The sequence below is a fragment of the Anabrus simplex genome, chromosome 11 (assembly GCF_040414725.1).
Source record: "Anabrus simplex isolate iqAnaSimp1 chromosome 11, ASM4041472v1, whole genome shotgun sequence".
NCBI classification, from domain to species: Eukaryota; Metazoa; Arthropoda; class Insecta; order Orthoptera; family Tettigoniidae; genus Anabrus; species Anabrus simplex.
Window position 1 is genome coordinate 87,007,440 of NC_090275.1, and position 24,676 is coordinate 87,032,115.

At 36.8% G+C, this 24,676-nt stretch overlaps 1 protein-coding gene across 4 annotated transcripts in view; it reads left to right on the top strand.

Moving 5' to 3' along the window:
- Positions 1-24,676, top strand: part of LOC136883507 (fatty acid synthase) — an 830,097-nt gene that overhangs the window by 391,220 nt on the left and 414,201 nt on the right. For all 4 annotated transcript variants that reach the window (XM_068229677.1, XM_068229680.1, XM_068229678.1 and 1 more), the window contains 2 exons: positions 1,430-1,546; positions 6,266-6,374. In XM_068229677.1, coding sequence (XP_068085778.1) covers positions 1,430-1,546; positions 6,266-6,374 — 226 coding nt within the window. The remainder of the gene's footprint in view (positions 1-1,429; positions 1,547-6,265; positions 6,375-24,676) is intronic.

Below are 24,676 nucleotides of genomic sequence, written 5' to 3' on the forward strand. Positions count from 1 at the left end.
ACACAATATCAGAGAATACTACACACTCAAAAAAACATTAGCTGGTATTAGGCGGATCTCGAACAACAACATGTACGTAAATATCAGTACGGCCAACTACTGGACAACAAACCGGGAAGGTGGAAAAGGCTGGGAACCTCCCAAAGGCATGGACATGGCTTAGATTGTGGATTCCGAAATAAATCGCCGTGATCCTTAGATTTGAAAAATATTATTTACAAAAGAATATTACAAATACATTCCAAATACAATCCCGACTTACGAACTATAAGTTCTGTGATATACATAACTTAGAGGTTCTTTGATAATACCATCGTAGCAGAGTAAATTCAAATTTCAAATCAACTATGCATCTAGTTACCAATGCAGTCGTACAATACAATTTACAGTGAAGTGAACATGGTCTCCAAAATCTAGCGTACCTCAAGTGATACAGAACTACCAGAGGCAAAGCCCAAGGTAAATCTATTAACTTACAATCTACATATTTTGTGAAATAAGAAAAGGGGAAGCCTTGAAAACAAACAGGCAAGCCTAGCTGAAAAGCTAGGGCGTCCTAAATAATTAATTTGGCGAATCTAGGTTAGACTAGGCCAGACACCTATATGAAAAGCAAATCGGAACATTATGGAAATTTTAGCAGAAACGGAACTCAAGAGTGCTTACCCGAAGATGCGCCGTTTCGGAAGCGAGGTGTTGCACATGACACAGACCAACACAGACTAAAGGCAGATCAGGCCAAGACAAGACCGAATAATCATGATCGCTGCCTCGCTTACTATATACAGGAAAACTCTGGCTTGGAGTAGCCAATCAGAATGTATGAGTCTGCCCATCCCCTCCAAGGTTCACCAGTCACAATTCCTACTCCCGTCGCAAACTTTAACTAACATTTTCGAAGACACACGTTCGCGAATCTTCCATTTCCAGAATGGTAAGAAATTCCAGAATAGTAAGAAAATTCCTTCTAGAAAACATAACCCACAAAAGGCACACACCCTGTTCAACAATTTTCTAGATACTTCCAGTAAGTACAGAACAGAGATCTACCATTTACAATTACATATGTTACAAATATTACACAGTACAGGTTAGGTCATTACAAATAAAGCGTTATATTATACGTTACAAATAAAGTCTTCAAAAACACTTTCCACTTCCACAATATTGTTCACCTGTGACATAAATAAATAAATAAATAAATAAATAAATAAATAAATAAATAAATAAATAAATAAATAAATAAATGTAAGTTCAACTGTATCTCAGCTCTTTTCTTTGTAACCCTTTCTGTTGATTGTCAAAATTAATATGAGAAAATAACATCAGGTTTCTTTCATTGCATATTTAGTGTCATCTGTGACCTTCAACTTGTGTAATCGTTTTATTATAAATATCTAATTTAATATGTGAACATTTGTCATTTCAGACAGTATCTCATGGATCTGAGCAGGAATTCACAGTGAATGTTACTGACCCACGTGATAGCTACTTTTTAGGACATAATGTTGATGGACGCAACCTATTTCCAGCCACAGGATACCTGGTGAGTAATTAAACAAACAGTGACTGTAGTTTTTAGAAAGGAGCTATAAATCCTTGGGTGCAATACACAGTCTCCCTGTAAAATTTCAATAAACAACAAAACATATTTTTGGATACTTTCACCAGAGCAAAGTAACAATATGACACTCACTTGCTTCATTTTAATTTTTAATTTAATTTTTCATTTTTCTTCTTCTTCTACTTTGTGAATGGGTCACTTTGAACCATGTGGAATTAATATTTGTTGGCTTTCCTTTTATTCCAGTATTTTCTTAAAAATGTTGCACCGTCACAGATAGGTCTTATGGCGATGATGAATAGGAAATGTCTAGGAGTGGGAAGGAAGCAGCTGTGGCCTTATTTAAGGTACAAACCCAGCATTTCCTGGTGTGAAGATGGGAAACCATGGAAAACCGTCTTCAGGTTGCCGACATTGGGGTTCGAGCCTATCTCCCGAATGAAAGCTCCCAGCTGTGTGCCCATAAGCGCATGGCCAACTCGCTCGTTTCCCAGTATACTTTCATACACAATGAGTGGGTACGTTTCCATTGCTCCAACTGTATGTCGTTCTGTTTCTCTCTTCTTCCTTAAACCCCTGTGTTTATGTGTTTTTCTGATTGCATCTCGGTCTTGTAGCTTATTTGGCGATCCCAATTCTTGATGATCCTTATCTCTTTGCTTGTACTGATCTGATGTAGTAATCTTGTTTTTGGGACTGAGTGGATTTTGTTTGATAGCATGTTTGTTTCCATACCTTTAGTATCTTTTCATTCTTGATTCGATTTACTCATCTTACCTTCAGTAATGCCACATTTGAAAAACTCCCATTCTCTTTCTTTCTGAGCTAGATTTTGTCCATATTTCACTTCCATACAATGCTTTTCTTCCATTGTTGTTATTCTGCTATCTAAGTAACAATATTCATCTACAGTACTTCCTGACATCCTTTTGTAATCTGATTTTTCCTGCATCACCAGATTTTGTTTGACTGTACTCCATTACTTGTTGTGTGGATTTATTTATTCTCATCTTGAACTCCTTCTCCAAGAATAGATATTTAAATTCAGGGATCTACAAACTCAAATATTCTCAATGCAAAACAGCATACATTGGACAAACCGGGAGAAATTTCCTAACACATTGCCAAGAAAACATCAATTCAGAAAAATATAGTAGATTTTCAGCCACGAGCCCACATAGGAGCGATTTTTCCATACCTTTACAACAATAGACCAAGATCTAGCAATTTTATGTACAGTAAATAAAGGCATTCTAATGAACACTCTTGAAACAATTTATATAGAAATCATCGGCTGCAACTCATATCCGAGTAAACATATTCTTCAGCAATTTACATTTGCACACTCACAATGCTTCGTGAATATGTTTCATATGACTTAGTAGCCCAATCTTGGCATGAAACGTATTTCCAAACAAATCACATGGAATGGCTGGGAGAGGGCGGAGCTGAACTTGGCGGAGCTTCTGTGCTTGTCGTTTAGCTCTTCATGTCCACTTCATTCATCTTCAAAAAAAGTAACTGATGTAGAAACAGTGTGGCACCATAGTGTATGATATTCAGTGAGCGTATCCCAGGATTAAGTGTTAATTCCAGCCCTTTTCATAGCATGTTTTAGCTGATTCTTGAAATGCCTCAAAGGGGCTCCATGAAGTCTTATGCTGGAGCAAATTCTCCATACAGGAGTTGACGAGGAAGCTTGGTATCACTCGTGCAACAGACATGCTCTGTCCATCTGAGACGGTGGCCAATGATGGCAGCATCAATGCTTGCAGCATGCGCTTTCTCAAGAACTGCAAGGTTGGTGACAGGGTCCTCCCATTTGATTTTCAAGATGGATCTAAATTTTTTTTTTTTTTTGCTAGTTGTTTTACGTCGCACCGACACAGATAGGTCTTATGGCGACGATGGGACAGGAAAAGCCTAGGAATGGGAAGGAAGCGGCCGTGGCCTTAATTAAGGTGCAGCCCCAGCATTTGCCTGGTGTGAAAATGGGAAACCACGGAAAACCATTTTCAGGGCTGCCGACAGTGGGGTTCGAACCTACTATCTCCCGAATACTGGATACTGGCCGCACTTAAGCGACTGCAGCTATCGAGCTCGGTGATCTAAATTTTTGCAGATGAATGCACTCTAGCCTTTTGATATCCTGATGGTAGAGCGTCCAAGTTAAATCCTAATTTCAATATAAATGAAATTACAGATAATGTTAATATATTACTCTCTTTTCTCATGCCTCCACCCATTCAGCTGCTCACTGCAATCAGACAGTTGCCAGCAGTACAAGCCGGGACACATTATAAAGGGACCAATGGATAATTGAGTATTTAACATTCTTTCAAATTCCCACTAAGTAATAACAACACATTTTCTCACAATAAATTAATTATATTTTCCTTTTCTTTTTTTTCTTACCTCCTTCTTATTAGACTCTTAAAATAAATCCATCCATCTATAGGAGTTTCCCCAGCAGGGTTTACAACCCCTTTACTATTCAAATCAAATAAATTTAGACAGCTTAATGAATATTTTTACATAAATCATTAACTGAAGGAAACAAAATACTATATGAGACAGAAAAACTTTATCGGGATGACATAGTACTCAGCTGCACGAACAAGAAAGAAGACAATAACATCAACACTCAATGTTTTTAGAACTTTAAAAATTCTCTCAATTTTATTTTAAATATATCTAATGTGATTTTATATGTAATTTACCTTTTCAAGCTGAAGATGTCCCGTAAATAAGGTATGAAACATGTAGGCCTACTTGTGACCAAACTAGTGTTTTCTTGATAAGACAAAATAATATATGTATTGAAAGGTGAAATTCTCTCAATTTTAATTACATACCACTTAGTCAAGAAACATGGAACCATTCCTCATCACTTCGCGGATATTTTCTCTACAGACTGACATCTTAAAAGCGAAGATTGCAGTGTTAGCCCTGAAAGGATTGATCTCTATCTTCAGGAATCATTGCTATTGAAAAAACAACAACAAAAACAAATTGTGATGAACTCTCAAAATATTAAACAACTAAAAGTTCATTAAGTTCATTAAGTATTGGGAAGAACAAACAAATTTCAAATCAGTCAGTGTGCGAAGAGGAGACCAGGACATTTTCTGCATCTTCGTACTCTGCTGTCTTCAAAAGGATCAGTCCTAGTTCTTCTATATGAATATCACTTTCACAATCAAATTTGTTAAGTATACTTTATCTCATAGGCAATCCAGAAGTCTGGAAAATGAAGGGGGAATGAATCCTAATTGTATATAATAATGATTATGCGAGGGCGAATCAAAAAGTAATTTACACTAGCTCACCGCGAGACCATGCTGTGTGTCGTGACTGTGGCCAATGTGGAGCAATCTGCAGTAATTGCTGACACATCCAAGAGGAAGGTTGGTGTGGTATCCCATCGTGTTTTGTGTGCAGAGCAGGCTAGGCTCAATGGCACATCAGCTGGATGTTCACTCCAAATTGGAGGTGCGTGCAACAACAGTTTTCTGTGGACTAAACAGCTCAATTACATGGACATTCGTCATGAAATCAGTGCTGTATATGGCGAGCGTGCAGTTTCTCACCCAGATATTTTAAAGTGGTGTGAGCAATTTGGCGCTGGACTCACGGATCTTGCAGACGAATATCGCAAAGGCAGGCCCGCAGTGTCCAGTACCATTGCAAATGTTGACCGTGTGGATGGGATCATTAGCATAACACTGCAGGAAATTGCCAGCCTGCTGAACATTTCATATGGCAGTGTGTTCTCCATTATTCACTAGCACCTTGGATTTCGTAAACTGTGTCAAAGATCGGCCCACGTCTGTTCACCGATGTTCACAAGGGACAACATTTCCAATCGTCCCTGGCACATTTTCAACGGTATCTTGTGGATGGCAATGAGTTTCTGCGTCAAATCATCACAGGGGATGAAACGTGGGTCCACCGCTTCACTCCTGGAACAAAGAGAACATTGATGGAATGGGTGCACACCACATCACCACCACAAAAGAAGGCCAAGGTCCAACCTTCAGTAGGAAAGGTAGTGGCGACAGTGTTCTTTGACATGCAGAGTGAAGTGCACGTGGAATTTATGCCGAAAGGCATGACAGTCAACTCGGCTTCACATTGTCAAACATTGAACAGGTTGCTCAAGGCAATTAAAGAAATGTGGCGGGGAAAATTGAACACTGGTGTGATTTTCTTGCATGATAACGCAACACCTCACACGGCCTGCCAAACGTCCGAACTGCTACAGCGATTCAAGAGGGAGTTATGGCAACATCCTCAATAGAGTCTAGATTTAGAGCCATGCGGTAAACTGAAAAAGGGTCTCAGTGGACGACTATTCCGAAACGATGAGGAGGTGAAAGCAGCTGTTTCCAGGTGATTACATAGCACTGGAGGTGATTTCTACGCATTCAGAATCGAAAAGTTGGTTGACCGTTCCAAGGAACATTTTACAGTCACTTGGGGACTATGTGGAAAAGTGAACTTACATTGTATGTTGTTATAGCCGTGTTGCCTATGTGTAGGCGGTTTCATAAATTGCCATAACTTGGAAGTGTAACTTACTTTTTGATTTGCCCTCATACCTCACGTGGTCATTAGAGACCTGATTATTGTGCTATAGAATGCTTGTGCTACTCAGGTATCACCAGATACAACAGTGTGTAATGCTTTTATTTGTTTCAGTACTTGGCATGGGAAATGTTGGCTAAATTGAATGGCAGTGCTGCAAACCTCTTCAATGTCCACTTTAAGCATGTCAGGTTCAACAGAGCTACACATATTCCAGTGGAAGGTAAGAACAGCACACCAGTCATGCTTTATTGTAAGACTTCACTGGTTCGGTACTAAACCACAGTGACCACTGATAGTTTATCTGAGTGTACTTTTTTCTTTTACCTTGTGTTTGGTAAGGACATGTGATCAGAAGCATCTGTCTGCAGTCTAATTCTGTAGTGGCTAGAATATTATGCAGCTCATTTAAATGTGTTTTACAGAAGAAATGGTGGAGACCTGAATATGAGATGGTCAACTTCTTATTTTCTAATATATCGAGCGAGCTGGCTGTGCAGATAGGGGTGCGCAGCTGTGAGCTTACATTCAGGAGATAGTGGGTTCAAACCACGCTATCGGCAACTCTGAAGATGGTTTTCTGTTGTTTCCCATTTTCACACACATTAATTAAGGCCACTGCCACTTCCTTCCCACTCCTAGGCCTTTCCTGTCCCATCATCGCCATAAGACCTATCTGTGTCAGTGCGATGTATAGCAACTTGTTAAAAAAAAAAAAAAGAAACTCTCCTCACTTGTGACATTTCCTCTACTGTTTTTTTAAATCTACGAGCCTACCACTGCTTCTCTTAGCCTGCCTGGTGGTCATGATCATAAAGGCATAAAGTCTTTATTTGTTTCAGTACTTGGCATGGGAAACATTGGCTAAATTGAAAGGCATAAAGTCCCGTTGGTGGAAAAAAATGTTCATTGTCAGAATGTTGGTCGACAGGGTAGGAGAGGTGGTGATCAGACAGGTCAGTACAGTGAGATTCACAGGAAACATTAGCCATTGGCTGTGAGGCAGGTGACATCATTGCGAGGACCTGAGTGTGTTAAATACGAACGATGAGACATGGTGGTAGCTAGATATAAATTAAATTTGTAATGATATGATACATACATCTCATAATAAAGAAAGACTACATTCACTTACACTGTCAACTCTAAAAGTTCCACTGGAAACAATCTATCAAATTATGTCAATTTTACTGCAGATTAAGCGACCTACAGCTTGATGCAAGTGTAATGGACTCGTATAACTTGGAAAAAATTCTCTAACCCATGGGTAAATAATGGAAATATTGAGCTTGATTATTATTATTTATTATTATTATTATTATTATTATTATTATTATTATTATTATTATTATTATTATTATTATTATTATCATCATCATCTTGGCGTAGGGATGTGGCGACCCCATCGCCCAGCGGGAAACCACTGCAATCAGCTACCCGAGTATTGGCGGGAAAACCATAATGTTCGCGGGGTATGGAGGAAATGCCTACTCCCAGTCCTGAACAACTAGGATGAAATAAGGCAAAAAGCCTTCTTCACAATTCATCTTTCATCACCCATCATTCACCATTCATCACCTTGCCAGATCATATCTGGCATTGTAAGCCCTGACTTCGGTCAGAAATGTATTGATCATTGATCAGACAATCAGCCTATTATGGTTAGTCTTCTAATGAAATATCCACCGGTTTGGATACACACGATCATCAGATCCAAACAAAGACACCATTCGGATACGGTGGGGTGTCACATGGAAGACCAAGGCGAGTCGGAGCGCCTGCAACCCATTAAACAACATGCAGACCCATCTGATCAAGAGGAAACTTAAATTTAATAAATCAGGACAGTTCTCATATTTCGCTACAGTGAACATAAATTCATTAATGAAAGTGGGCAAATTAAAACATCTCACAGATGTCTTAGATCAACATAAGATACTGATAACTGCTCTTCAAGAATTGCGTAATATGGATCAAGACCCCCTTGAGTCAGGGGGATATCGCCTATACAAGGGTCCCCCAGGTGAAAGAGTACTAAAGAGTGTTCCTCAGTTTGGAGTTGGTTTCTTGGTTCATACTAGTATCTTAGATTCAATTGAAGTTTTTTCTTCCACCTCCCCCCGAACGGCATTGATGACAATCAAAGTAGAGAATAAAACGTACACATTGATAAACGTCCATGCTCCAACGAATGAAAAAAACAGGACCAACAGGGAAGACACAGACAAATTTTGGGAAGAACTAGACCAACTATTATCATCCATTTCCGATAACCATATTAAACATGCTTGGCGATTTCAATGCTAAAATAGGCCGTGAGAAAAAGTTTCGTAATGTTGTAGGTAAATGGCCAGCTCATCATCTAACTAACAGGAATGGTCAGAGATTGATCGATCTTTGTATTGATCATGGGCTACTTTTGGAAACCACACGATTCAAACGACGACCACATAAACTGATGACTTGGAAGTGCCCTAATTTTAAATTAGGGGAGTTCCAAATTGATCATGTAGCTATGGATAAGAACTATCATAAGGAAATTTACAATGTGAGGGTCCTCCGTGGAGTGGACATAGATTCAGATCATTATTTGTCCAAAATTAAAATAAAATTAACTCCAAAAAAAGAAACGCATTCTCTCCAAATGTAATAGGAAGAAAACATATGACCCTAGCTATCTCATTAATAATAAGTTATATTATGAACAATCTAAAACCTATCTAAGTGATGATTTGGGAACAGTAATTAACAAGCTAAAAACCATTGCTGAGGAAAACGCTCCCGTTAAAAAGAGGAAAAAACATGCTTGGTGGAATGAGGAGTGCGATGCAGCGATTGAACACCGACACAAGGCATGGTTGATTGATCAACAACGGAAAACAGAACAGTCACGCGAAGAACTTGTTACTGCTAGACGACATACGGCTAAAATCATCCGAAGGGTTAAGAGAAATTATCACACGGGGATGTTACACTCTATTGATGAAGCATTTACTCAACATAAGACAAGAGATTACTATAAAACATTTCGGCAATACCAAACAAATTATACTCCCCCAACACTCCTAATGAGAGATACTAATGGAAAACAGGCACATACGAATCAAGATAATGCGGAAATTTTAGCTAGATACTTTGAGAACTTACTTAACAGTGAGGAACCTTCAGAATATCTGCAATATGACACACATCCAAAAAATAGGATACCTTTAGAAAAGGTTACACCGCCCGTTTATAATGAAGTACGAGCAGCAAATATTCCCTTAAAAATTATAAAGCACCGGGAGAGAACCAAATCGTCGCAGAGGTATGGAAGAATGCTAATGACCAAACCGTTCAGAATCTACATAAACATCTTATAGATATTCGGAATACTGCTACAATGCCTGAAGAGTGGAATATGGCAATAATTCAACCATTGCATAAAAAGGGCGATAGATCTGATCCAAATAATTATCGGGGAGTATCATTATTGGATATTACATATAAGATTTTATCTAAGATTATCTATAACAGAATACAGGGTCATCTTGACTGTGAACTAGGGGAATATCAAGGTGGATTTCGTCCAGGAAGAAGCTGCCCTGACCAAATCATCAGTTTAAAATGGATTATGAAACATCATAGATCTAGAAACAAAAATTTAGTTATTACGTTTGTTGATTTTCAAAAGGCATATGATAGTATACATCGTGAATCACTGTTGAATGTCCTTCAGGAATTTGGTCTACATTCCAAACTTATTCGCCTGATTGGTATGACTCTTAAGAATACTCAATCTAAAGTTAGATTCAGAAATGAGTTATCTAAATCATTTGCAATTACAACAGGCCTCTGCCAGGGAGATGGACTTTCGCCATTATTGTTCAATTGTGTATTGGAAAAGGTCATGCGAGAGTGGACTAAGGTATGTCCTCCAAAAGTCAAAATTGGAAAAAATATCAAACTAAATTGCTTGGCATTCGCGGATGATCTTGCGATACTGGCAAATGGTTTCGAAGAGGCTAAAGTTCAATTGGAAGAACTTGCAAATGTAGCAAAAAAAGTTTTATTGCAAATTTCGTATGATAAAACAAAAATAATGCCTACTTTGAGAACTTTAAATTCAGAGCTATTATTAAATAATAATAATAAACGAATTGAAATTGTAAGTACATTTAAATATTTGGGTGAAAATCTCACTTGGAATTGCAATGAAAAACCATCAATAGAGAGCAGAATATATAAACTGAAGCAGGCACAACGGATAACTTGGCCTACATACAAAAAGAAATGTCTTTCGATTAATGCTAAATTTAGGCATTATAACTCTGTTATTAAACCAGAAGCAACTTATGCTTGTGAAACATTATTTAAACTCAATACTAGATCAACAACAGAACCCTTACAACGAGTTGATCGAAGGATACTCAGGACGATCATAAACAAGAAACATCAGGTGGGTGGACAGTGGAGATTGTTGCCGAATGAGGTTATCTATCGGGAAAGTGAGTCCATCACAGACACGATGAGAAAAAGAAGAATTGCCTTTTTTTGTCATATATTTCGACAAAGTGATAACAGAGTTTTAAAACAATTATTTAATTACTTTTGGAATAGTAAATCAAAAAACAATTGGTTTAAAGAAGTTCAAAGTGATTTGGAGGAGTTGAATATTACCATGCAAACCATAGAAAACAGAGGCGAGAAAAGTATTTTGAAGAATAAATGCATCAGGCTTCCTCTGACCACTGTACAGAGGAAACAATATGTTATAACGGATTATTATTATTATTATTATTATTATTATTATTATTATTATTATTATTATCACTTTAAGGCACCAACAAGGCGGTAAATAACTTTAAACAAAAAATCAAGCTAAATAACTTAATTATCACAAAAGCAGATAAAGGCGGAACAGTTGTAGCCCTAGATAGAAATGTTTATATTGAAAAAACAGAAACATTTTTTAATAACAATTCGTTTAGTACAGTTGATAAAGACCCGACATCACGTATTCAGAGGGATCTTAAAAAACTATTAAAAAGCACGTCTTTCTTGTTTAATGAACATGATGTGCAAACATTAATAAATATGAACCCTAGACTCCCGACTGCGAGAGCACTGCCAAAATTACATAAACAGGGAGAGCCAATTAGACCCATCATAAATTTCAAAAATAGCCCCATTTATAAAACTTCTAAATTTATACATAATTTCTTATCAAGTAAATACGTATTTCATTGTAAAACACCTATCAAAAACTCAGTGGATTTTTGCAATCTAGTTAAAGATTTTAAACTTGGATCATCTCACATGACATGTTCGTTTGATGTAACCAACATGTATACAAACATTCCAATAGAAGACACTATCAGAATCATTAAGAAGAATTTAATGAAGAACAAATTAGTAAGCATACCAGAAATTGAAGATTTTATTAATGTTTTAAAATTTGTGTTAAATCAAAATTATTTTACGTTTAATAATATAATTTACCGACAAAAAGGACTCTCAATGGGAGCCCCAGCATCAGGAATATTGGCTAATATATACTTAGACTATTTGGAACACACGAAAATTATTAATCAAATAGAGGGTTTGGATTTTTGGACACGTTACGTGGACGATGTTTACGCTATAATAGATAACAGGCTGACCGATAGCAATAAAGTTTTAACTATATTGAATAATTTGGATTCCTATATAAAATTCACTTTAGAAGAAGAAGTAGAAAGATCACTGAATTTTCTGGACATAGTCACAACAAGAGAAGAAAAAGGATTTTCTTTCAAAATACACAGAAAATCCACTTTCACACTGACCACTATCAAGAACAACTCGTTACACCCTGAGGCACAGAAAAGATCAGCATATTATAGTTACATTAACAGAGCATTTAGTATTCCTTTATCCAAATCTGAAAGGAATAAAGAACTGTTGTTCATCCGACAACAAGCCCTCTTGAATGGTTTCAACAATAACATGATTGATAAAATAATAAATTTTCGGAGAAGCAACAATCTAAATTAGCAGTCGAACCTAGTAAAACTGAAAAATATATCAAGTTCACATATAATAATCCAAACATACACGTAATAACAAATTTATTTAAGAGAAAAAAATTCAAAATTGCATTTTCCACCAATAACAACATGAAACATAGTATTTTCAACCATGATACAATAAATCTCTCAGAAAAAGATAAATTTTTTGATTCGGGAATATATAAACTCACATGCTTTGAATGCAAGAATACATACATAGGACAATCTGGCCGCAATTTTAAAATTAGATATTTGGAACATGTGAATGCTGAAAAACATAGAAGATTCTCAGCAATGGGATCACACATGACTGCCACAGGTCATAAATTTACCAACATAAGACCTGACCATCATAAAAAAAGTTAAAAAAGGGCAGCTTAATGAACACATATGAAGATCTATACATTCATCTAGACCAACTTGTAAAGAAAAATGATAACCTTAATGAAGCTATAGAATATGAGAATCCATTATATTATCAAATTCTAGTATATTTGAAAATGCTTGAGAAAGATCACGAAAAAAGAATTGGAATTTCTCCACCTACAGATAGCCCTACAACTTATTCCTCCTCAGTTGAAGCTATAGGTGACAGCAAGGAAGTTCTTGACACACCTATATTCCCTGCTCCTCCGCCTCCTCAGGTGCAAGAGCAAGGAAGAACGCATCACCAATATTACACCCGACACAAAACTGTGAAAGAATGACAGGAGTTACTGTTCCAAAGGAAAGCAGGCTTAATAAGATTTGACAACCAGGAATTAGTTATATTTTCATCTGCATTAATAATAAGAGCCACACTGTGATATCTGGATTTATTCATTTTGATAATTACTTGTAAATTTGTATAATTTTTAATTTTATAAATTGACCTTTTTTCATGAATTTTTAAGAAAAGAATATTCATTAGGACATATTCTCTATGGAATATTGTACAATGACGACTGCTTTCTATTGTAGAAATAATTTATATATTTTCTCTTGAGTTATTTGTTTGTTTTAATGTTGTCAATCTTATGTTAATTTTAAGGACACTTCCTGTAAAGCATTACTTTGTCAATTTATATATTTTTCATCTAAACAGTGTTATGTGGCTGAAGATGTTGATATTATACGAAACATGTACCACTTTTGACCATTAAAAATTGCCTTAAGCAATCATTGTATCGACTACGTGGAAAATAAATAAATACTTAATTGTGAATCTATTGAAGTGCGATACGGACCATGAAGCTGATTTTATGTAATAGTACGCTCACCTCAACACGTTCAACAACAAAGAGCCACAACTATCGCAAACTCTTCCCACAAATACTACATCAAAGAAGATGGCCTAATGACATCTACACAAACTTCAGTATAGCCTATGGCATCAGCATTCCAACTAATATTATCATCTTAAAAAGAACCAAGCCATATGAAAATACTTCAAAATTTATAAGCATATAAATGAAAATCAATACTTATTAACTTCAAGAACCAACGACCACTACCAATGCTCAACTTTCCTCAAGTTTTTAACAACACGCCATTTGACAATTAAATGAAATGTGCTTTCTGATTTTTATCTTTATTGTAATAACTTTCAATATCAAGAACCAACCACCTATGTTGTAATCTTCAAATAACTGTCATGTTTTTAGATTCAAATATTAACACAATATTGTTAAGTAATAGTATACCACATTTTATTTTGTAATAGTTGTTTAATGATCTCCAATCCATTTTACAAGACATAGTTTTTAACAGTATTCATAAGTCATTTCCAATCAGGTACCTGATCTATTCTTAAGGTAAAAAATGGCTGATGTTGCCTACTATTGATAGGCGAAGCATGTACCATCCAATGTATTAATTAACCAACCGACCGACCGACCGACCGACCTACCTACCTACCTGATCTGCATTTAGGGCAGTCGCCCAGGTGGCAGATTCCCTATCTTTATGTTAACCTTTTTATAAGGACAAAGTCCTAACTTTTAAGATTGTGTTGTATTGAATAAGTGGGAGAACAATATAAACATACTAGTGTTATTTAATACAAATACTTTCAATATGGCCCCAAAAATGAATTTTATCACATGTAATAGTAGCTGGTAATAAGAGATGCAGTGTTTGAAATTCAACCGGTAAATGTATCGATAATCATCGTCGGCTGTAACTCGATCCGAGTATATATAATCACATTATTCATTATCACCGTGCTGTTGTCAACTGTTCGACTTCAACTGCTATTTCATTCACTGAAATGTTCCTAAACAAGTAGCAGGCTGTGTTTTTGAAGAAAAGAAATCAGTGAAAAGTAGCAGGTTGTGAATATATATGCTACTAGCTGATGTACCCGTGCTTCGCAACGGAATTTTACATTGTATTCAGAATTGTAGGTTAGGTAGAGTACACGTTGTGAGCAAGACTGTATTAAATTGCATAGCTCTTAACGTTACCCTAGAAACGCGACGGAGAAATCACTAAACATCTTTTCTCATTGACGACTGTGTTAGGGAATTGCATTGTAATGGCGGACACTTACTCACCACCTGCCTTTTTACATCCTCAGAAAGACTGTCTTAGTACTTTTCCTAACTGAAATGAACAAAGGTCATTGCAATGACGTCAGTAGAATGGTGCGAGTAAAAGCAATGATTTCACATGAAATACTCGATCGAATGAAAAACCACACATTTTCTCACTTTTAACGAACAGTACTACGCTGCCGATCTAACAGTCCAAAGTTCCAGAGCTGGAATGACCAGGCCGCAGAAAGCCGTGGTCCGTGAACACTCTTGGTCTTTTTTCGGTGCGTGTGTGTGTGGGGGGGGGGGGGGGGAGTTGCAGAGTGGAGAGTCCCAGGGCAAAAGCTATGCCCTTTTACTAATCTCTTTCCTAGGAGTACCTGATGAGCTGGAAAATCTAAATTCACTACACTGGCAGCGGAAAAATCTTATCTGACTTGGAGGCAATTCTTTCCTCCAAGCCAGAGGAGAAACCCCCTCTTCACTGCTAATTTGGAATAAAATGAATGTAGAATTAAATAAAAGTGAAGAGGAAGAAGCTCTTTTTAAGGAACGGCTCTTTTCAGACATCAGCTAGTTGTGGTGCTATAATTTGGAATATGCCTAAATAGTAATTCTGGACCAAGTCATACTACTACTACTACTACTACTACTACTACTACTACTACTACTACTACTACTACTACTACTACTACTACCACTACTACTACTACTACGTGATCCTCTGCCTTTGGACACTGCTCATTCAAAACAGCGCGTCGGAGTAGGGATCAAATAGCTGGAATACTATGACGAACCAGTGAGTTACGTACCGGCAGTACGGTATCAGAAAATGTATGAAGCAGGGGAATGACATGCTAAAGAAGAAAGTTTTCTAACTCCACAGCTATTTGCTGCCAATATTCAGTCAGGCTGTTATACTCGGTACGCAGCAGTAATACCTTCTATCGCAGTTGAGCGGCAGCATAAGAGACAACGAACATCACCACAAACAATGGTCAGTGTAATGTTATTGTTGATCAATGTTATGCGCTTTCAGTATTGTAGGCCTTCACATTTAGTTTTCTTCCGACTCTGAAATACCACTCTTGTCATAGTCGGTACGGTAAAATTGAATAAAACATAAATGCTCGGAAATTGTATTCTCTATAACTTAAGTTATGTAGTACTTTTCGATACGACCAATAACATAGGTATTTCAAATTTAATTTTAGGCTCCTTCTCCTAAACTACAATTTCATGCTGGGCGAATAAAATTGCTCGTGGCTCGGCGTTGATATGGACTTGGCAACAAAAATACAAATTCATGAATATCTGTGTTATCAAAGCTAGTATGGTAACAATGTATGATATAAATGATCGGAAATTTAATTCTATATAACTTTAGTTATGTGGTATTTATCGATAGGACCACTAATAATATAAATATTTGAGAATTAAATTTTAGGCCTTCCCCTAAACTACCATTTCACTCAGCGTGAGTAAAATGAATTATAGCCTAGATTGTAGTGGTTCATCCCTCGACTTCACATACCAATTTTCATTAAATTCTCTGCAGCCGTTTTCTCGTGATACATACACACAGACAGACAGACAGACAGACAGACAGACAGACAGACAGACAGAAATTACGGAAAAGTAAAAAGTGCATTTCCTTGTTACTATGGACATGACCGATACAGAAATACCATTCTTTTCAAATTCTAAGCAATGTACAGACAAAACTCTTATTTTATATATATAGATGTTGCATTTAAAGATACTGTAACTTATAATTTAGTGACACAAAACAGTTTTCAAGTGTCAGAATCAAATGATCAAGAGGTAAACATGTAATATGACTCGGCTGCAGTGTCAAAAAAAAAAAAAAACCATCGGCGACTGGAACATAAACAAGCCTGTACAGTAATAGTGGGGGACACGATAATAAGAAATGTTGGACCCGCAGTTGAAGAGAGTATTGCGTACTGCTATCCAGGCATATGAGTGCGTCAACTTGCAGGACATGTGAACAGTGATAGTATTAAAGAAAATCCTGACGCCCTAATTGTTCATATAGGCCCAAATGACCTTCATAATTTGTCAACACCTAGTGACATTATGACCGAAACTGATAGACTTATTACTGCGATAAAAAGGAGGTTTACAGTGGCAAAGCTTTGTCTCCGTGGCGTTTTATATTGGCACGATGTTGAGTTTCGCTATATAGATACTGTAAACTCCACTCTTGCCTGGTTATGCCATAATGGAGATGTCCTTTTTGTCGATGCTAATAGTTGGCTCAGAGACATTGATTTTGGAAAGGATGAGCTACACCTTAACAGAAAAGGAATCTCTAAGGTTGGCAAACTTCTAGATAGAATATCTAGAAGAATGCTCTCGGGAAACTAATTAAGAAAATGAGGGGTGTTGCTAATCCTAATGGCGAAAACTTAAGTGATACAGAAAATGATTTAAAAAATATAACCTATATCAGGAATGAAATACAATATCTACATAGGGAATCATTTCACAGAGGTCAGATACACAATACTAAGCAAGCACCAAAGACATCAATGAAAAGGTTAGATGAACTCTTTAGAGGATACTATCAAAATGTAAATGGACTTCGAAGCAAACTAATTGAACTTAGAATTTCATGTTTAGCCGACTACAACTTCATGATACCATTAACCGAAACAAACGTAAATGATGAAATTAGTAATGAGGAACTCGTTCAGATGTGATAGGTCTTCTTTAACGAGTATGAAGGCATCCCATGGGGATGTAATGATTTGTATTTGATACAGAGCCTTAGCACAGGTGAACAGTTGTTTTTGTCCCTAACTTTTAACATCACAAAATTAATCATTAGTGCAGTATACATTCCACCCAAGTTTCCTGTCCAAAAATATTTAGAACATTGCATTGCTGTTGAAAAAATTATGTCAAATCTCGACAACCATTTATTGCTTCTTGTTGGTGACTGCAGTCTACCACATCTTAATTGGATAGTAAATGAAGAAACATCTTCTGGCCTTGTGTCAGTAGGTAACCACATGGTGCAGTCCACTTTAGTTATAGACACATTTTCTTATCTCTGTTTAAATCAGTTTAATGCTATACCAAATTTTCTGAATCACTTTCTGGATTTGGTTTTCAGTAACTCCAGTTCCATGGAAGTAAAATCTAGTAATGAAAGTATTGTCCCCCTTGATAGACACCACCCAACATTAGAGATTTCTTTACCTATAAATGAGCTATACAATTCCTTACCTGCTGATAGTTTTTATTTTGACTTTTTAAATGGTGACCATGTGTATGTTCAGTCTTCAGCCCTAAGGCTGGTTGGATCCTCAACAGCTCTGCCATCAGCTGTCATAGAAGGCCTAGGCATCACTGAAGAGGCGTACTAGGGAAATGAGGAGTGAGGTAGTTTCCCGTTGCTTTCCTCACTGAGCCAGAAGTTGCTATTACATATCAGTCTGCCAAGCCCACTGAAATGCATGCACCAACTGACCCTATGAGCAACATTTTCACACCATTCATAGCAGGGACTGGCTGCAGAAGGAATGGCATTACTAGCATCACTCATACCTCAGTCACTTTCATATTGTCAAAGCCAAGCATAAGACAGAGACAGATCAATGAAAGTAACAAAATTGCTCTAGCCCATACCAGAAGACATAGTGCACTGTAAACACTAGGTCCTGATAATGGACTAAATTATTACCTGTCACAGTTCAGCTGGAAGGTGATGTTTCAAAATGTATCAATTGATAAAGCAGTAGAAACCTTCTATTCAATACTACATTATGGCATGGAATGTTACATCCCTATACAGAATTTTAAGACTCCCAAATTCCCAAAGTGGTATAATCATAAACTGAAGTCGCTGATTATTGAAAAGAAGAAAGCACACAAGCAGTACAGAATATCAGGTCTCAATAGTGATTATCAGCATTTCTCAAAATTAAGAAATGAATGCAAATCTGAATTCAAATCTTGCTATACAAACTATGTCTCCAACTTTGAACAAAGTATTACTTCCAATCCACAGAAATTCTGGCAATATCTAAATTCTAAAAGGCCATGTAATAATATTCCTTCAGCAATGTATCTTAATGAAGTTACAGCAGATACTGGGGAAAACATTGTCAATCTTCTTGCTAAACACTTTTCATGTGTTTATTCTTCTTATCAGAATAGTAATAGTAATCATATGATTATCCTTCTTCTGTCAATCTGTCAGATACAGACAATAATAAGGCAGAAATTTACAACAAACTAATATCTCTGGAATTAAAGAAAACTTTAGGACCTGATGGTGTTTCAGTTTACTTGCTCAAGTACTGCTCAGTTACTTTATGTGAAGCCATCTTTTATCTGTTCAACTTATCATTAAACCAAGGTATTTTCACAGTGGAATTAAAGAAAGGATTTATTAGTTCACTTTTCAAAAATGGGGATAAAACTGACATAAAATAATATAAACCAGTTATAATTTCTTCTCATTCCAAAATTTTTGACTCAATAATCCATAACAAGATCATACCTCTCTTTAGAAACATCATCATTGATGAGCAACATGGATTCTTTTCAGGACGGTCAACCTGTAGCAATCTTCTTTTATTCTATCAGTTCCTCTTGGATGCAATAGAGAACCATCTCAGGTGGACTGTATTTGTACAGACTTCTCAAAAGCTTTTGACACTGTTAACCACAATATATTGCTGCAAGAACTAACAGGTTACAGAATTAATGGGCCTCTCCTCTCCTAGTTTGAATTGTATCTTAAAAATTGCCTGAAGATTGTTAAAATAAGGAATCATTTTTCTGTGCCTATTATTGTTGCCAGTGGAGTTCCTCAAGGGTCTCACCGTGCACCCTTACTTTTTACTCTCTACATAATGACATTAAGAGTATACTTAAGAATTCCAAATTGCTTTTGTTTGCTGACGATGAAAAAATCTTTATGCAAATTAATTGTCCCCTTGGTTGTTTAAAATTTCAAGAAGATCTACATCATCTGGAAAAGTACTGCATTCAAAATGGGTTGAAACTTAATCAGGAAAAAATAATGTAAAATAATGTCATTTTCTTAAAAACAAGAAGAAAATATCATTTCAGTACAAATTTAGTAACAACAACATTCTAACCCGTTTCACAAGTTAATGACCTTGGTGTTTTATTCAGTTATAACCTATCATTTAATGAACATATTGAAAATATTTGTAAGAAATCATTACAAAGTTTGAGTTGCATTACTAGATATTCCAGAGATTTTTCAAACTTAGATACTTATTGATTGCTGTATGTATCTGTGGTACACCCTATGCTAGAATACTGTACACCTGTATGGAACCCTTCTTATCAGACCTCTATCCATAGATTAGATTCAGTATAACATAAATTTCTTTGTTTATATTCATTTAGAGCAGGATTCTCATATGAAAATGTTGATTATACAGCCCTACAACAGTCTTTAAATCTGCATAGTCTATCACAACGCCGTGAATTCCTGGATACACTCTCCATTTTTAAATTGCTTCATTCCTTGGTGAATTGTCCACAACTCCTTGAAAAAATTAACGAACATATACAAGATAGACGCACAAGGTCTACAAATTGGCATAGAACTAATTATGCATTCAATGGGCCATTTGAACAAATGTCAAGATCTCTAAACAGAGTGGGTATAGATATATTTAACTGCTCATTGTCAAAATTTAGAAATCACTTACATAATCTCCAGAATTGACTATTACTTTCCTGTACTTGTAATATAACCTGTGTATATATCTGTACATATTTTTCTACTTATACTCCACTGAACTTTCTTTTTTAGTGTCTTTTCTTTTGTTTATTTTTTTCTATTGTTGTGTAAAATGGTATTACCGTTAATGAAGTATTATTATTATATACCAACTTTAGTAACAGTGTCGTGCTTCGTATCAGCTGATAGGCTTTGTTTGCATGCGGGAGTGAGTAAGATTGGCGGTAGTTCTGAAACTCTTGGAATTGTGTGACGAATTTGTAAGCGATTTAGTATTTTTAGTGGTGTTCTTCATGAATTCAACTAAGAAACGACATTATCAATCTTTTAGGGAGGCATATTCTGCTGAATTTCCTTGTTTTATACGATCACGGAAAGGCGAAACATTCGCATTCTATTCCATGTGCTCGTGTGATATAAACGTTTCTCACGAAGGAAGAACAGAATTAGTAAATCACCTAAAATCTGTTAAACACGTCTCCAATACAAAATTTAAGGATGGCAGTCAGAAAATTAATTTGTTTTTTACCTCTTCTGGAGCCGAACTTGAGCGGAATGCTTGTTGACTTCATTTTTAATTGAACATAATATACCATTAGCTGCTGCTGATCATGCTGGTGCTCTGTTTAGGAAAATGTTTCCAGGTTCAGAAATTGCAAAAAAATATGGCTGTGGTCGTATGAAAACCACATACATTTTGAAAGAAATGGCTACGGATTCAAGAAGTGAACTTGGTTACATGCAACATGAACCATTTTCATCAGCTATGGATGAGAACAACAATAGTAATGCCAAGCTATACCCTATTGTCATCACCTGTTTTGTGCCAAAGCAGGAAAAGATAGCTCAGTGTTGTCTGTCCCAGCCTTGGTGGGTGATTCCACAGGACGTAATATTAGTAATTTCACAGTTAGAGTGTTACAAAATACCAATTCAAAATTTTGTAGCGTTCTGTTCCGACAATGCTCCAGTCATGATTGGAAAGGAGAATGGAGTTGCTGCTGTTTTAAGGGAAGCACAGTCATCTGTCTTCATACTGGGTTGCTCATGCCATTTGATTAACTTGGCTGCCGAGAAAGGTGCAAGCAGTTTGCCTGTTAAAGTTAATGAACTATTTGTTGACATCATCTATTATTTAGAAAAGAGTTGTAAGAGGAAGGAATGCCTTAAGGAATTCCAATAGCTTCACAACAAATAAACGAAGATACTGAAACACGTTTGCACAAGATGGCTAAAATTAGGAAGGTGCTTGCATGGGCTGTTAGAGCAATGGGATCAACTACTGGGTTTCCTTAAAGATGAGGTGCTCGTTAATGCTCAGTGTGCATCAACTACTAGCTTAACATCATTTACGATCCCAAAGCTGAGCCTGGTTGTTCAAAAGACCATGAAAAGAGGAATGTTACTGAGTCATCAGAATTGGTCGCTCCCAAAAGATTTGCATGTGTCTCAAAATCTGACATTCCTATGCTAATGAATAAGAACATTATACAAAATCATGAAGAAATTTTTTTTATGGTTCTTTATGGTTCTTTGTTCCTTTATTTGAGAATCTCAATTCTACACTTCAGAGTGCTTCCTCTCGCATTCATAAACTACTAGAACTAATGGTGAACCTGTTAAAGCAGCTGCTTTCCAGATTTGTTAAACGAAAAGTGATCAGAAGTTCCCTTTGATTAAAAGTTCCATACCATTCTATTGAGAATCAGAGAGACAATGATGAGCTAGTCATTGGCGTTGAGACAATGAACTTGGAGAAGAAACTTAATGATAGAGATAAATCAACATTTGATTCACCCTTCATGGAGCATTTTGTTGACCGACAATTTCTGACTTTGTAATTCACTATTTTATGTCTCTTTTACTCTTATTTAATCATAATGATTTAACGTTTTGTGTAATGTACATGTCTGCATGTATACGCCTATGCCTGTTTCTCACATTTTCGCTGAAGGTGATGCTAAATAGCGTCGAAACTAGTTCCAAGTAAAAATATATTGTAAATAAACTTATAACATTTATTTGTATTGAAAAGGTGGACCCTTTAAGTTACCTGTCTGGCGCTTAGGTCTGTCAGAGCATATGTTCTTAACAAAACGATGGAGTGTTAAGTCCATGACGACGGGATTACGGTCGCTGTTAACATCCGCCCCAGGGTAGGTTTTGACAGCTTTCACTTATCTTTTCAGATGACTTTTGATGAGAATGAAGTCTATCTGATTCCTTACAATATGACCTTCACAATCTGCAGGAGACGTCCATGTATACAAGCGCCAGGGATGTAGCTTGAAAAAGGTATTAATAACAGAGAGCTGTTGTTCTGAACAAAACTGAACTAGACGATCACCACTGGCATTTCTCTCACCAAGGCCATATTGTCCAACAATTTCATCCTCTGCACTGAGACCTATCTTAGCATTGAAATCACTACAGACAACAGTTATATCCCCTTTCTTTGTAAGGGACATTGCCTCCTCTAGAATGGAATAGAATTCTTTGACTAATTCGTCATCCTTATCACCGGTTGGAGCATAGGCCTGGATAATATTCATGGGACAATGGGAAGTTTGTATTTTAAGAAACATGACACACTTTCCAAAGGGAATGAAATCGATGACAGACTTTACCAGATACACAATCAAATGCTTTTCGGTAGTCGATGGAACAAGCGTCCACATCTACATTCATATCTAGGCATTTGCGTCAGAAGACATTTAATCAAGAATCACTGAATGGCGAGTGACAGAGGACTATACGGGAAGTGATCACCAATACATCGTTTTTCATGTCTTCCAAGAAGATCCGCAGCCAAGGACTTTGTCATGCAATTTACTAACCCACCAGTGGAATACAACCAGTATAGATAAAGAGAAATTTCTTGATACGCTACAGAAAAAAATGGAGGACATATCAAGAAAATGCTCTGGTTATACAGGAAATGAAATGGCTAACATAGGTGTCGAATTCACCATGCGGCTCCTTCTTCAAGCTTCTGACGTATTTATGACTAGAAGGAAACCACGAGACTGTAAACATCCAGCGTACTGGTAGACTGAAGAAATTGCGGAGTTGAGGGCGCAGAGCACAAAGAGCTAGAGGTAGCTAGGAAGATGTCTCACTCACAGCAGAATATAAATCAGCAAGGAAAGAACTCCGAAATACAATCAAGAGAAGTAAAACTAACAGATGGTGGGAAATGGCTAAGAAAGTAGATGACAACCCATGGGGACTGGGCTATAAGGTCATCTTGAAGAAGCTTGGGGTGCTATCAAATCTAACCAAGGATCTGCAAACCTTGAAAGAAATATTGGATAATTTGTTCCCTGATCATCCAGAGAGGATTGCTGATGAAGATGTAAATTAATACCACTTTTCACCAAAGAAGAACTGCAAAGAGCCTAAGTGCTCAAGATAACGGCAGAATTCTGTCTACAGTTGCTGCTGGATATGTACAACACTTGCCTCATGGCAGGTATTTCTAGCAATTGATGGAAAAAGGACGGTTAGTTTTGATCAGCAAAGGGAAGTCTGGGGGGTTGTAGACCTCTGTGTATGCTTGATACTGCAGGAAAAGGTTAAGAGAAGCACCTACCGCCCAGAATACTCTCAGCAGTTCAGCAAGCTGGGGATTTGTCACCTCGTCAGCATGACTTTCGGAGAGGATATTCGACAGTTGATGCAATATTAGAAGTGGTGAACACTGCCAAAAGAGCACAAACGGGCAATCATTATTCCTGTAAAGTGGTGCTTCTTGTGACCTTGGACATAAAGAATGCTTTTAACTCGGCAAGATTGACGGACATGTTGGAAGCACTTCAAGAAACATTCAAGCCTCCAGAGTATCTCATAAGAATACTGAAAGACTATTTGAAGGATCATTTACTGCTGTATAATACATAGGGTGGACAAAATACTAAGAGGATTACAGCTGGTGCAGCACAAGGATCCATCCTTGGCCCAGACCTTTGGAATATTACTTATATGGCTTACTGCGACTAGATATGCCAGGAGATACAACACTTATAGGTTATGCTGATGATATGGCTGTCTTGACAGTGACCCATGATCTGGAATTGGTGCAACTTAAACTAAACCAAGTGATGCGACGGGTAAAGGGATGGATGAATAACCACAGACTAACACTTGCTGATCATGAAACGGAAATTGTTCTATTGACAAGAAAAAGAATTGAGACAATTGTGTCGTTTCAAGTTGGAGAGATAGCCAT